General features: G+C 47.1%; 1 long non-coding RNA gene and 2 gene segments (V, D, J or C); 1 reads left to right on the top strand and 2 right to left on the bottom strand.

The window, feature by feature from the left end:
• Positions 1–1489: 1489 nt before the first annotated feature.
• On the bottom strand, positions 1490–2537 carry LOC123647060. The segment is given in 2 exon segments: positions 1490–2135; positions 2260–2537. Coding segments are annotated over 2 exon segments (426 nt in total).
• Positions 2538–8228: 5691 nt separating this feature from the next.
• Positions 8229–9323, bottom strand: LOC123647061. The segment is given in 2 exon segments: positions 8229–8773; positions 8886–9323. Coding segments are annotated over 2 exon segments (525 nt in total).
• A 1832-nt stretch (positions 9324–11155) lies between these two features.
• Positions 11156–12257, top strand: LOC123647071. Its single transcript, XR_006738131.1, has 3 exons — positions 11156–11270; positions 11558–11758; positions 12123–12257. It is a non-coding gene; the product is annotated as an uncharacterized LOC123647071 (long non-coding RNA).
• The last annotated feature ends 2181 nt before the right edge of the window (positions 12258–14438 follow it).

The following is a 14438-nucleotide window of genomic DNA, read 5'->3' on the forward strand; positions in this document are numbered from 1 at the left end:
AACCAACATTTGGATTACAAAACAAACAATCGCTATACCTTTGCAATTACTATGCTAAAATGGAAGAGAGGGGTCAGAATTGTATGGCCATGGAATGAAACAGTGTGTTTACATCAAACAGATCCAGCCTGGAAACACCACATTCCACAGCTCCTCCTGGCAAATCAGACCCATATCTTTGCCATATATTGTATTTAAATTATTGCCAAATTTTAGATAGTGTGTTTATAAAGAGGATTTTTAGATTTTACAAATTTATTTCTGAATTTATAAAATCATGAAATAAACAACCCTATCAGCTATAACTTACGCAGACGCAGTGTGCTCTGACATTCCTACCACTACCTGGGAGTACCTATGAACTCTGCCTGTGACCTAGAGCCCCTTAGTAAATGCCACCCGGAGAGCAACTTGCCACTGGTGCGTCTCCGTAGCAAAGCACACATGGACACACAAACACGCTCACATCACACACACACACACACACACACACACACACATACATCTTTTAATTGTCAAGGATGATAAAATTCTACTACTGAGCACAGCTCTTTTTTTTTTCTTTTTTCTTTTTTTTTTTTGGTTGATTTCTAAGAAGTACCATAGCTGATGTTTCCAGCCTCACCGAATGTCTAAAGCTGTGGTTGTGAAAGTGTGGTTGTGGGGAGGAATTTTTCTTACCGTATTATGAAACTGGATAAATATTGCTATAATATGTCTTCGTTCCAAAACAATGTTGGCAAATTTCAACTTTAGATACAATTGGAGAACTTTCCAGTGCTGGTCATCAGCCCTGACTGGGAAAACACGTTTGCTCGGAACATGGCAGAAGTTCTATGGAAGAGGAAGGCAGGTGTGAGCCCGTCCTTGACAGGTGAGCAGTGTCCGCCGCTGTCTAGGGTGTAGGAGGACTTTCCAGCCCAAGGAAACAGTGAGCACGCATTCAGAGAATGGAAAAGGCTGCTGAATTTTAGGACTTGTTCAAGAGCTCTTTGGTCACAGAAGGTAATTGGATCTGGGGGTAATGAGTGTCAGAAAGGGATCCCATGGATCCCTTTATCTGGGAGGAAATTGAAGAGACTTTGCCCATTTATGACCAAGGGTGACATGACCTCCTCTGTGTCTTGGGAGGTACTTGACTGTAGCCTGGGGAGTCAAGATTGGGGCCAGAATTTCAGAAGGAAGATGTCAGAACCCACCCCAGAGCTCTCACACCAGCCAACTGACTGTTTGGCAATAGCCCCAACTGGGACTGGCCACCAGGTGATGCCGCTTGCTAGGGGCCTGGCTTTGTGCTTTCTAGTCATGGAAGACATTGGGGTGGGAGAAGAGAGGTCACACTGCTCAGAACACTGCCTCGAAACAGCCCACAGCTCTCTCTCTCTCTTCAATCTCCTCCTCGATTTCCTACAATTTCCTCTCCCTCAATTATGTAAAACAAACCCCTCAGATTCTACCTTCTACAATACACTGTTATTAATAAACCTGACCCCAAAATGAAATCCTCTGTGCTGAAAGAAAGGGTGCAAGCTATTAAATTACAAACACTTCTTCTACCCCTCTAGAACAGAGGGTCAGGCAAAGATGACAATTTTGGCGTAGACCTGCTAAAGTGGCACCCACCGTCCTCTGAACAGCTGCTCTCGGCATTGTTTCCCCAGCCCTGAGTGACACAAAAGCCCCAAGACGCACTCCACAGCACTTTCCAGCACCTTAACACCACTTTTCTTCCCCTCTGCCCCTTCGGTCTGCAGGTTCTCACAGATACATCAGGGCTGAGGTTGCTCCAGGCTGGGGCAGGGAGGTTTGTGCACAGACCGTTGGTGGCTCTGCAGGGCTGTGGAAGCTGCTGGCGCACAGGTACAGGGCTGAGTCCCCCGGCTCCAAGGTGCTCAGGTTCAGCTCAGAGCGATAGTCACTGAACTGGTGACCTGAGAATCGGTCAGGGAAGTTTCCTTTTTCTCCCTCTTTCCCCTCAAAATACTCAATGAGGAACCGGGGGCCCTGACCCAGGGCCTGCTGGTACCAATACACCCGGTTGTGCCCAGAGACAGGGGAACATCTCAGTGTCACTTGCTGTCCTCTTGCTTTGATCAGGTGTCCTGGAGTTTGGGTGACTCCAGCCTCTGCTGGGCCTGTGGAGAAGCAGATGGAGACTGAGCACAGGAGACAGCCTGGTGGTGCCTCCCCAAGGTCAGGTGCAGGGTGCAGGGGTGGGCAAGCTCAGAATGGAGAAGCTGCCCTGTCTGCAGGGCTCACCTGTCCCCAGGAGGCAAAGCATCGCCCAGGGGAGGAGCCTGGAGCCCATGGCACAGCGGGGCAGGCAGCACTGTGCTCTGTGCTCAGGCCCTGGGCCCCTTGGGGAAGAGCTGAGTCTGGGCTCGCTTTTCCTGATTGGAGGAATATCCTGTGATGTCACAGTCCTGGGCCACCCCCTGCAGGCTTCCTGAGGGCCAGAGCTTCCCTGTTTGCAGAGCAAAATCCACTGTGCCAGTGAGGGAAGGAACCAGAAGCTGGGGAACAAACACAGGAGGGAACCCAGTGGTGCCTTGAACCACGTATGCCCTAGAAATGCCCCACCTCTACCAAGAGCTCACTTCTCTCCCGGGAGACAGAAGCCTGTGCAGCAGTGTTGCCTGGAGCCCAGGGCAGGGCGGCAGAGAGCTGGGCAAGCCTCACCTTGCTCGGTGTTCTGGTCCACTGAAGGCTGGATTTCTGGGCTTCCCATCTCTTGCTGGACACTAGGCTGCAGTGTTGCTGCTCTGGTATCACAGCAACTGAGAGTTCCCATGCACCCTGCCTCCCTTGCCAGGTCCCTGGCCCAGCTGATGCAAGACCCTTGCTTTATCCTGCAAATCTTCTCACGTAGCATGTGGGACTAGACTGGGCTGCTCCAGGCGGAAGGGTTAGGTCACAGGTCCATCCCCCACACAGTCCTTTTGCTTTTCCTTTCAGGCAGTTGTTCCTCTGTCTGTCCCTGCCCAGGGCATGCAGGTTGTCCCATCCCAGCATCAACCCTTCATTCTCCCTGGCAAGCTCACAGAGACACCACTGCAGAACTGAAGTTCATGGCTCGCTGGTGGGGCAACACACCTGCAAATTCGTGTCTACATTATCAAACCTTCTGGTGGATAAAAGCATCAAACAACGCTGCTCCGTAACCCTCCACGTCCCATGCAGGCAGCGCTGGACTCCCCGGACACTTGGAGCTCAGCGCTTCCACAGTGCCCCCATGCGGCCCACGGGGCAACAGCCAAGATTTTGCTTTTGTTATGGACTGAATGTTTATATCCTTCCTGCCCCCAAATTCAGTCCCCAACGTGACCATATTTGGAACTAAGACCTTTATGGAGGTTATTAAGGTTAAATGAAGTCATAGGAGTAGAGCCCCGATTCAACTATTAGTGTCCTTCTAAGAAGAGACATCAGAGAGCTTGGATCTGACTCCTCTAAAATTGCATATAAATCGATAGCAGAGTAACTAAAGCCATAGGGGCACCAAGGACTCCAAAAGAAAGATAACTGCTGTCATCTGAATGTTTTTGTCTCCCCTAAATTCTGTTGAAATTCTAAGCACCGACGCCATGGTATTAGAAGGTGTCATGTCCTGAGGGCGCAAGGGATCAGTACCTTTATAAAAAGACACCAGAGACTGACCATGTAAGGATGGTTTTGGACTACGTTTCGGCACTTCATCTTTATCCAACCATTGTGCTGAATGCTTTCAATTGTCAAGAAGAATACATTTTTCATCACATGTAACAATACAGTGTAGAAATGGTTTGCCATTATGTCGTGACAGCAAGGAAAGGCAAGCTTTGGGACAATTTCTCTTCTGACTCTTTGTTAGTTCGTGTGGTACCCATCTATCCAGATTCTTTACCTTGCTGATTTGTTTCAAATTGGCCAATATGGTTGCAATAGTTATGTCAAACCTTGCTGCTAATTCACACGTAGGTTGAGATGGATTTGCTTCCACTACCCCTTTCAGCTGATCATTATCTACCTTGGTCTCAGGTCACCCACGTGGCTCATTTTCAAGATTAAAATCACCAGAATGGAACTTCTCAAACCATCGAGATACTGTGCGTTCATTAGCCACATTCTTCCCAAACACTTCGTTGATATTTCGAGCAGTCTGCACTGCATTGGTTCCACGATGTAACTCATATTTGAAAATAACACGAATTTTTGACTTATCCATGGTTTCACAAAAATTGTTCTAAAAAAATTTGATAATCACAAGCCAAACCATGCATTTGAAAGAATGAAGATGTACCTTCACAATAAAAATAAAACAAGAAGTGTGAAAGTGAAATGTCAGAGAGATCAACTGTCAAACTTAGTACGCAAGGAAATTGGACATTTCATACTTAATAACCTACTTAATATACATGTTATCTTACATTCACAGAGCTCACTACGCTGTTGTTGTAAAGGAAGATCTCAAGTTCCTGAATATCCAAGTTGCACTAAGTCTGGCCCTAACATACCGGAATCCCCAGGAAGTCCACCCTTGCCCAGGGCTTGATTCTTTTACATTCCTAAGGATGCCCAGAATTCTTTATTGTTCACAAAACACCTTGCCCCTTAGGCTAAACTCAGCGAAGGTTGCTGCTGCTGTCTGGGTGGCCTCAGGGGCCTGCCTTACCCTCAGCCGCCTGGAACTCTGGCCTTGCCTGGGGCTGCCAGCGTAGGGGTTCAGGGAGAGATGTGAGTGCATTCCACATTATACCGCCCCTGGTGCCCTGCTCTTTGCTTTAAATCTTGGAAACAGGGCTCTGCCTGTGTGCTCAGGCCTTAGCTGTTCTGCAGGCAAGAGGAACAGTGCTCCTGCATCAGGGCCGGCCTGCCAGGGAAACCCCACAGCAAAACTCCCTGGACCACCATAGCCCCAGCTTTTTGCAGCTGTTTCTCTCATCCCCACAGCTGTTTTCCCCAGACCGACCCACTTCATCAGAGTGGCTGGGTCAGGAGGCTTTGAAATATCAACTACATCTACTGCTTCTGTTAGGGCAAATACGCTTTAAAAATAAGAGGCTTAATTTTCCCTGTCCCTTATCTAAAAGCATTTACTTTAGAAGTCTTGTCATTCTTTCTTTAATCTCTTTGAAAGGTATGTAAATGCTTTTAAAAGTTAAATAAACCTTAGGCCAGCTTTTAGCCCCAGGAATGTCTTTCCCAAGGACCTGGGAATCTCTTTGAAATGTAACCATCAAGGAAGATAGCACCTCTGTCTCCCAGGTTCTGTGGGCGAGAAGCAGCCTAATTTAGAAACCTAACTTAAGGTAGGTAGGTAGGTAGGAGCCTGATGTGGGAACTTAATTTAATGTAGGTAGGTAGGAGCCTAACTTAGGAACCTCATTTAGCTTAGGCAGGAGCCTAATTTAGACACCTAACTTAACTTAAGGGGGTGCTTCCCTACAAGTTGCAAAACTACCTCTTTTCATAAAAATGTGAGAAGCTTATCCTCACTTTGAGGAAAGCCAATTAGTTAACACACGTGACCACCCAGGTTACCAAGTGAATCTGGCATGAACTGTCCGTGAAAAGCGGTGCTGTATGTACTCTTTGCTGAGGACTGGCTGTTTTGTTTACCTGGAGAACATGTATGCAGTGGGCTGTACGTGCTTGTCTGTAAAAACGGCTGAGATTTCTTTCCTTCTTTGTAATTTTTAGTGAATTTCCCACGATGCCCATCACTTTCTAGTTTAATGCTTATTCAATAATTAAACAGTTTTCTTTCTCTTCTACCCTGCAGAGGGGTTTCCTGGGTTGGAGTAGATTTTGCTTTTATTGCATTTCCCAACACAGTACATGTAGACCGTGTTGGGGACACACATCAGCATCGTCTAATGCAGGGGGCGATTTTCAAGGCTGCAGAGAGGAGGCTGGCTGGCTTACGGCTGTCAGAGAGGCCCTTCCTCTTGGTGAGAAGCTCCGTAACACAATAGAAAAATAGCTCTTGTGACTCCTTTTGCTTTCCTTGTCTTACGCTCTAGCACACATGACCACGCAGCTCTTAAAATCCATGGCTCAGCCTCCAGCCTCCTGAGATGGGATACGCATGGAGCAAGGATACCTCCTGTAAAAGTACTGGCGGCCTTAAGAGAATTAGAATAATTAAAATTAGAATACCTACCACGTAAGTAACCTTACCTTGTACTTGGCACAAGTGTGAGTTCACGTGCACACGGGCAACCGCTGATCCCCAAAGAGCTCCCTGTCCTGCTGGCAGTGTCCTGAGGTGCTTCTGTCCCTGCCATCTACTGTGCTGAACATTCCTCCCCTCCAGCACTTAGGCTCTGGTATCCAGAGCCGTTACCTTCTGGAAAGTTTCCAGCTGAGAATCTCTGAAATGCCTCATCTCCTCTCTAGTAAGCTTGCCCCCGCTCAGAGGTGAAAGATGTGTTTTGCTAAATAGGAAGAAACAACACCAGAGACCAAAAGCGGATGGAGGGGTCTTGCTCTAGGTTTGCCTGGTCACACGCTTGGTTACATTTATCCCATCCTTGGGGGTCCATAGCCACATTCTGTGGTACCTGGGAACATTTCTCAAATACCATATCCCCAGATTCCCTATTTCTAATTACCATTTGGTCAATTAGATTAATTCTTTGACCTCCACTGCTGGCAGCACCTGCAGTTCCAACCACACATCTCCCCTGCGCCACCAGCTGCCAGGAGCCTGGGGAGAAGGGAGAAGCTGCTGAGCTTCTACAGGGGCAGGAAATGTCTGCAAGGCTGTGGCCAAGCTGCTGCCCAGAGACACACGGCCGAGTCTCCCAGCTGTGCAGGCTGCATCTTCCAAGTGGAGTGTGATTCATCAGACGTCAGCTGAGAAGTGATTGTTGAAAAAACTACCTTCTCTGAAGGAAAATTATCATTGAAATGAATCAGAAACTCCACTCCCTTTGTTCTGTCAGTACCAACAGAGGTAAAAATGAGTGGAAATGGGGGTCACACCTCTGAGCCACACTCTGTCCCATCTCTGTAACATAGAGCTCAGAGGTTTGCCCGACTCCAGGTTCCATGAGTCTTGTGGGGTAAACAGAAACCAGGAAGAGAAGGAGGGAAAAGTTTGGAACTGGCCTTAGGTAAACACAGGATGGGAATTTCCCAAGCACTCCCAGGACTCACCTGCTCCCAGGAGACCCAGGGTCACCCAGCATAGAAACTTGCTGTCCAGGGCAGGCATCCATGACCTGGATGGCTGAGACCATTCCCAGCTGGGACTCTGGTCATCAGCAGAGCAAGTGAGGGGAACTTTTGCTGGCACAGTCTCAGTGACACCCACAGACTCAGGAGCCCCCATGGGAGTGGGAGCTCCAGTGCCATCGTGGACACTGATGCCACCAGGCGCAGCCCCCATGTGTCCTGGAGAACACAGTCTCCAGTCCCTGCATGACATAGTGTGGTGAGAGGGACCCTCTGGAAACACGGGCTTTGGCAGGGCTGGGCCAGGATAAGACCCAAAGAGAACAGTCAGGACCCCCCTCTTCTCCAAAGGCCACTGGACTCTAATGATTTAAAACATTGGGAGTAAAGGAACCAAAAGAGGGGGAAATAACCCTATAAGTGTCAGTACAGAGAGGAAATACAGTGAGTAGCAGAGACCTAAGAGCAACAAGGAAATTTCAGACCAAGGGAAGGAGAGTGGGCGGGTAAGGAAGCTCCAGCTCTGAACCCACGGGAGCAGATGGAAGCACGTTTGCTGCCTGTACGGTCCAGAGAAAGCGTGTAGATTTGGAGTTTTATCAGGCCTAGGACTCATGGTCTAGCTTTGAGTGCAAAAGAGAGAACTTAGAGAATGGACAAGTGAGAATATAGAATAATGGAATTGAAAACAGAAAAATATTTCTCAAACTCATTTCCCAAACGGTGACTCTCCCACTGTCCATTACAGCTGGCTCCAGCCCTGTGACCACTGACTGGCAGGACCCTCTCTGTTTCCCTAAACTCCAGTGCTGCTTGACCCTGGGTGGCAACACCTTATGACAAAAGGTTGCTAAGAAGGAGAGGCTTGGGAACCACTGCACCTGAAGCGTCACAACAGGAATCCTCACAGGACAGTGTTGTGGCCCAGTGCAGGGTGTGACTCTGGGGTGGCAGAGTGTTCCTTTGAATTTCAAATGAAATTTTAAACCAAATGATCACCTTTACAGTAGATTTGTTTTATTAATACTTCATGATTTAAAAGCCATTAAAATGGTAGATCTAAATATATTTTTCTTTTTTTTTTTTTTTAAATGAGTTGACAGGGCAGAGCCACATTCAGGTAAACGAAAACACACATGCTAAACATGTGCACACAATCTAAGTTGCCGCATGGGTTGAATGAGCAGGTGGTACTGTGTTCTGAAACTTCTGGCAGGCTTCTCACAAGAAATGCTCAACCAAGCCCTCGGTTGCTCCCACAGCTTCCTGGCTGGGCCCGAAGGTTTGTGCACAGGGAGGCGGTGACTCTGCCAGGCTGTGTCTTGGCTGCTGGCACAGAGATACGTGGCTGAGTCTTCTGGCTGCATAGTGTCCAGGTGAAGATAAAAGTGAGAGTTGTCCTGGAATTCAGGTAAGAAGCGACTCGACGTAGTCAAGTTTTCTGCGAGTTTCTTATAGTTGAAGACAAACATGAGCTCCAGCGGCTTCTTAGCACTCTGTTTATACCAATACATAGCATTGTGGCCCAGATTTTGTTCACATTCCAAAGACTTCTTTTCTGTCATTCCCATGACCAGGTGTCTTGGCATCTGGGTAACTCCAGTGTCCATGGGGACTGTGGGTGGAAGGAAACAAAATTCAGGCAGAGCCCATGAAGAAGGGTATTGCTACAGCCAGAAGGAAAAGGCTTGTGGTTCGAGTACAGCCAGTTTGAAGCCAAGACTCACCTGCTCCCAGGACACAGAGGACCACACAGTGCAGCAGCCTGCAGCCCATGGTAGAGTCAGGACCAGATGGGTATCATGGACCAGGATGCTCTGGGCTAGGGGGCTGGGCTCTGTTCGCCTTCTCCTTGGTTGGTGGTTTTCCTGTGATGTCATCACTCCTGACAATTTCCCGAGACCCAGGGGATGTTTCCTCCTTGTCGTTTTACAGTCTTTATAGGTTCTGAGAGAAGGTGGATTTGAACGGACTGTGCAGGGGTGAATGAGCTGGGCAGGAAGAGCAGAGCAGGCTTTTCACTCCTCAAGATGTCCCTCGGACACTTGCCCATTTGCTTTTAGCTGCCCTCCTCGTTTCATAGATCCTCCCTCTGTCCCCCTCTTCCAGGACCCCTTCTCAGCAACAGACAGTTTCCCTGGCAGGGATCTGTCCCTCCCCTGCTCAGGCACACAGGACAGCAGCTCTCAAAACCTTGCTGCCCTCAGTGTCTGAGCTCCAGGGAGCCCCTTGGTCAGCTTTGTGGATACAGGGTGATGGGATGACCACGGACCACTCTGGACCAATGTCCATCATTCAAAGTGCACGACTGTGATGCCAAGCATGGCCCAGGCTCTGGGAAGGGTGCTGAGGGGAACACACAAGGGACCAGGTGAGGGTTGGGGTCTTGCCTGGGCCTAGAGCAAACATGGGCAGGATGCTGAAAGAGAACCACACAGGCATGTGATGCATGATGATGGGAAATCGATTTCAGACTTCCATTCTTGTACTAGAGATGTCTACAGCAGGTGCTCCCAGCTGATGTAAGGATGGCGTCCAGTGGGCCAGCTTCCCTCCTGGCCCAGCCCTCCACTCCCTCCCTGCCCTTCCCCAGGCCCCAGCCTCAGAGGCCTCGCTGGAGCAGAGCTCCTCCCTGTGGCCAGAGCAGCACATTGCCCAGACCTCAGGCCTCTCCCCACCCCAGCCTCAGCCACCCAGGTGTCCCACATGCCACACACTGAGCCTCTGGGAGGGCTTTGAAAAGCCAGGGGAGAAGGGAGAGGAAGGAAGCCTGGGAAACCACAAAGAGAGGTACAACAACTCCAGCCATCCACACTGCTGGGACCCTCCACTTTTTGCTCAACAGGGATTGTCTATGTGTGGATCCTAGTAAAGAGAGAAACAGACAGTATCCAGCCGCTCTGGAGCCTGTGCGCAGCTGAGATGTTCAACACATGATCACTGAGGAACAGCAGGGCAAGCACAAAAACATCGGCATTTTCAGCCACAGAATTCTATTTGAGTCGGGCAATTAAACATATTCTCAAATATCCACAAGGAGAAAAAAATGTATCTCATATGAAGTTTAAGAAATATAACCAGTATTTCATCCATATATGTGATGCCACAATTCCTCATCTATTTAATCAGCAGAATTGACATGAAATTATCTCCAAAGCCCTGCCCATTTCTATGTCGTTAAAAACCACCCAGGCTCATGGCTTGTGCAGGAAGCTTTCTAACTTGGAACCAGCTAGGGTGATTCCCTATAGGGCGTTTCCACTTCCCTATATAAGCTGTTGATAGTTTTTGACCATTTAGTTATTGCAATATCGTGTATTTTCATAAAATACAATGTCATGCCAAAATAGGGTTTTTATCTTATAAACATTAAAGATACAATTAAACACAAAAATGAAATGATCTCTAATCCCTAAATGATTTTTTACCATCAATTAACTTATTGTTATATTACATATTTATTACCACTTTGTAATTGCAATTGTAATTGAAGGTAAGGTTTGTGTTATAAATCTATATTATATATAAATCTATTTTGGATGCATGGAAGATAGTTACCCACGATTTAAGTTAATGGTTCATAATTTAGATTTTTTTTTAACCCAGTGATTACTGGGTCAGAAGGAAGGCATTAGCATGTTTCTAATGTATAAATTTCAACAGATAATCAATGTGGGCCATACAACAAAAACAGGTAAAGACACGTGGATTAGAATTTAAAAAAGGGGGTTGGACATTCTCCCACAAACAGGTTCATGTACAGTGTGCTTTCCACCTGCTACAGTTGGATGTAATCCGCTCTTAGATAAGAACATACAAATCAACCTTGGCTTAAAGACTATCATTGTCATTGTAAAATTATTTTAATAGATATCTACCTCAGCAAGGAAGCATTTAGGTCCTTCTACAAAGAAACAAAAAAATTCGAGTAATAAAATTTCACTGCATTGTTTTTTTTTGGCACCAAATAAGTAAACCAAGTTGCAAGAATTACAAGAAAATAAAAATAGAATTGGAACTGAAACCTTCAATAATGATGACAGCAAAAGGCTTCATTGTCCTGAGAACAACAGCTAACACAGCCATTTCCCACAGCAGCGGGGGCATGAAAGGTGAGTTTAAATCATCTGAATCAGGGAATGTCCCTGAACAAGGGACATTTTCCTGAACAAGGGACATGATCTCAGGACAGTCTGAGTTGCAAGAAAGATGAGTGAAGAGTGAAATGATAAACATGAAGTAAATTCCAATAAATATGTCTATGTAAGATGGAGGGAGAATATGTTGATTGAAGACAAATAGAGAAGACAAAACTGATTCACAGATGGCTGGGGTCTGGGGTACAGAATACTAAAAAGCAGCCCTGAGAATATGTGTAAGGAAATCCGCTTTATTCCAGCCTAGTTCCTCAGCTGTGTGTGCAGAGGGTGGGAGTCAAGAGTGCTGAGCAGAGAACAAGTCCTGGAAGGCTGGAGTGCTCAGCAGAGATTTCAGAAGTCGCCCAGAGCTGGAAGACACTGGCACTGAGACCCAGCTAGAGTGGAGAGACAAGGTGCACATGCTGTGACTTCCTATGAGATCCCAGAAAGGCCACACACAGGTAATGATGCTACATGCTAGGGCTCCCTAAGAGGGAGGACACAGCTGCAATAGACTCTAGCAAATCCGACATGCAGACCCAGCAGAATAAAGCTCAACCCTCATTCCAAGAGATAACAGAAGCCAGTGCCTCTATAATATATTGCCCACAATGCCACATATAAACCCCTCTAAAATCTCTAATACAGAATACTTCAGAAATCACATAGTTGTTCACTCTTCCCAATACCTATCTCCCTTCTGATCCTTACTGCTCCCAGTGTTATTATACCAAAATATGAATTTCATCATATCTGCTTAGAGTAGGACCAATGGCCAACTGCTGCCTAGAAATTTGTGTCTAAAGTCCTTTCAGTGTCTCACAGTATCACCTGTCATCTGCCTGTTCCCTGTGCGTGAGGAGAGCTGGAAGACAACATGCAGTCAGAATCGGGACAGAACCGAAGAGGCCTCGCTCCTGCAGGGAAGGAGTCTACAATGCACAAGCCACCGTCCGCTGGCTTCTCTCATCCCTTCTAGGTCACCCGTTGCTATGGACTTTCATGCTTCTCCAATTATTTTTCTGTTAATCAGGATGCACACTGATAATCTGAATTTCCGTTTAATCTCAGTAACATTTTCCTTCCCCTCTCCTTTATGCTTGTGCTCATCAAACATTTTTAGTAATAGTGTGTTCCAACTACAATGCTGTGTACAAGATGTACCAATATGTACAGCAGAGAAAGACAGATATGGCTCCTTCCATGAGTTATGATCCTCAGTGCATGGGACAGGGTACTTTTTGTGTTTGTGGGGTCCTTGTACTTTCGTGATTTTGGTGGATCCCTGCTCTAACTGAAAAATGGAATTCTGGAAGACCTCTGTGTGGGTAAAATGTAGCACAGCCCTACTGGGAGTACAGGCACCTGTAGGACACATAGAAACTCTGTCCGGGCTCTGTCTAACAGGGAAGGGAGAACGGAGCCTCAGGGTGCAGGGAACACATTGCCTCACAGCTTCCTGGCTGGGCTGGGAGGTTTGTGCACAGAGAGGCAGGGACTCTGCAGGGCTGTGTCATAACTGCAGGCACAGAGATACACAGCGGAGTCGCCTGGTTCCGGGAACTTGATGTAGAGATTTAAATGAGCTTTGTCTGGAGACTCAGGTGAGAAGTGATTGGAACCTGTTTCATTTAACACGAGTTCCTTAATATTGTAGGTAAACATTATCTTCAGCAATTTCTTAGAGTCCTGCTTATACCAGTACATAGTGTCATGTCCCAGAGTTTGTTCACATTTCAGGGACACATTATTTCCCATCTGTGTGAGCAGATATTTTGGAGTCTGGAAAACGGCTGTGTCCAGGGGTCCTGTGAGGGGAAGAAGCAGAATTCAGGCACATGCCAGGGGCAGCCTGTTGCTGTGGGCAGGGAAGAAGGGTCGGGTCACCTGGGCCCAGGACTCACCTGCTCCCAGGACTCACCTGCTCCCAGGAGGCAGAGAGCCACACAGCAGAGGAGCCTGGAGCCCATGGCAGGGTGAGGAGGACCAGGCAAGGCCCCAGGGCAGGATTCTGGTCTGCAGGGGTGGGAACACCAGGCTGTGTCTCCACTCCCACTGAGAGGGGAGGAGCCTGTGAGGTCACAGCTGTAATCACCCCCTTCTCAGCCTCCTCTAACATGGCCTCCTCCTCCTTCATATCCTGCACTTGCTTCTCTAAAGGAGTGTTTGGGTTTTCTGGGGACAGGTGTAGGGTGGCTTGTTGCCCCAGGATGTGTCTCTGGGGGTGGTTCCTGTGCCAGGTGCAGCCTCCCTCCCCTTCCCCACCCAGGATCTCCCCCCTCCCCCCTCTCCCTTTCAGCCCCTCCCTCAGAGTCAGGCTACTCTACCCTCTGCATCTTCTGCTTCCCTCTCCCAGTAATGCAGGACATTATTTTGCTCTCCTGATTGAGTCTTTGCTCCTTTGAATGTCTGATTCATGCTCAGTGACTCCCCTCCCCCTGACTATTTCAGAAGAGACTGACTTGAGGTCTCACCTGAGGACCAGCTGCAGCCATTTAAATGTGTTAATGTGATCTAATTTAGGAGAAACTCTGTTGATGAGTTTTTGAAAGTGGCTTTCCAAATGGAAATTCAGATGAAAGCCAGGTAGGACATCCTCCACAGACCATTTCTTTTCCTTTACAAATTTATCAGCTCATGTTATTTGCCTATTTAGCTATCAAAATCCATCTATCGACTTTAAAATGTTTACATTTATTATTTCTATTATATTGGTCACAAAAGATTATAGTCACTTGAGAGCAACAATTAAAACTTAAATGCAATACTATGATGCAAAGGCATTTTTCATTAACTATGAAAAATCAACATCACCTTTTTTTGAGAAGAAGCCATAGATGTTTGGTGAGGGAATAAGTGGAGAAAGTCCACGTGGACCCTTAATTCCCCAAGCCTTAAGTTAAAGTTAATCACTTTAAATATTTCATATTGAGCTTAGAAGTGTATGTTGTTGTATTTTCTGATGTTTATAACTTTCTGTAGAATTCAAAGTGGTCTGGAGCCCATTCTACTAAGTGAAGTATCACAAGAGTGGAAAAACAAGCACCACATGTACTCACCATCATATTGGTATTAACTGTTCAACACTTAAGTGCACATGTAGTAGTAACATTCGTCGGGTGTTGGGCAGGTGGGAGGGGG

The sequence above is a fragment of the Lemur catta genome, chromosome 11 (genome assembly GCF_020740605.2).
Source record: "Lemur catta isolate mLemCat1 chromosome 11, mLemCat1.pri, whole genome shotgun sequence".
In the NCBI taxonomy this organism is placed as follows: Eukaryota; Metazoa; Chordata; class Mammalia; order Primates; family Lemuridae; genus Lemur; species Lemur catta.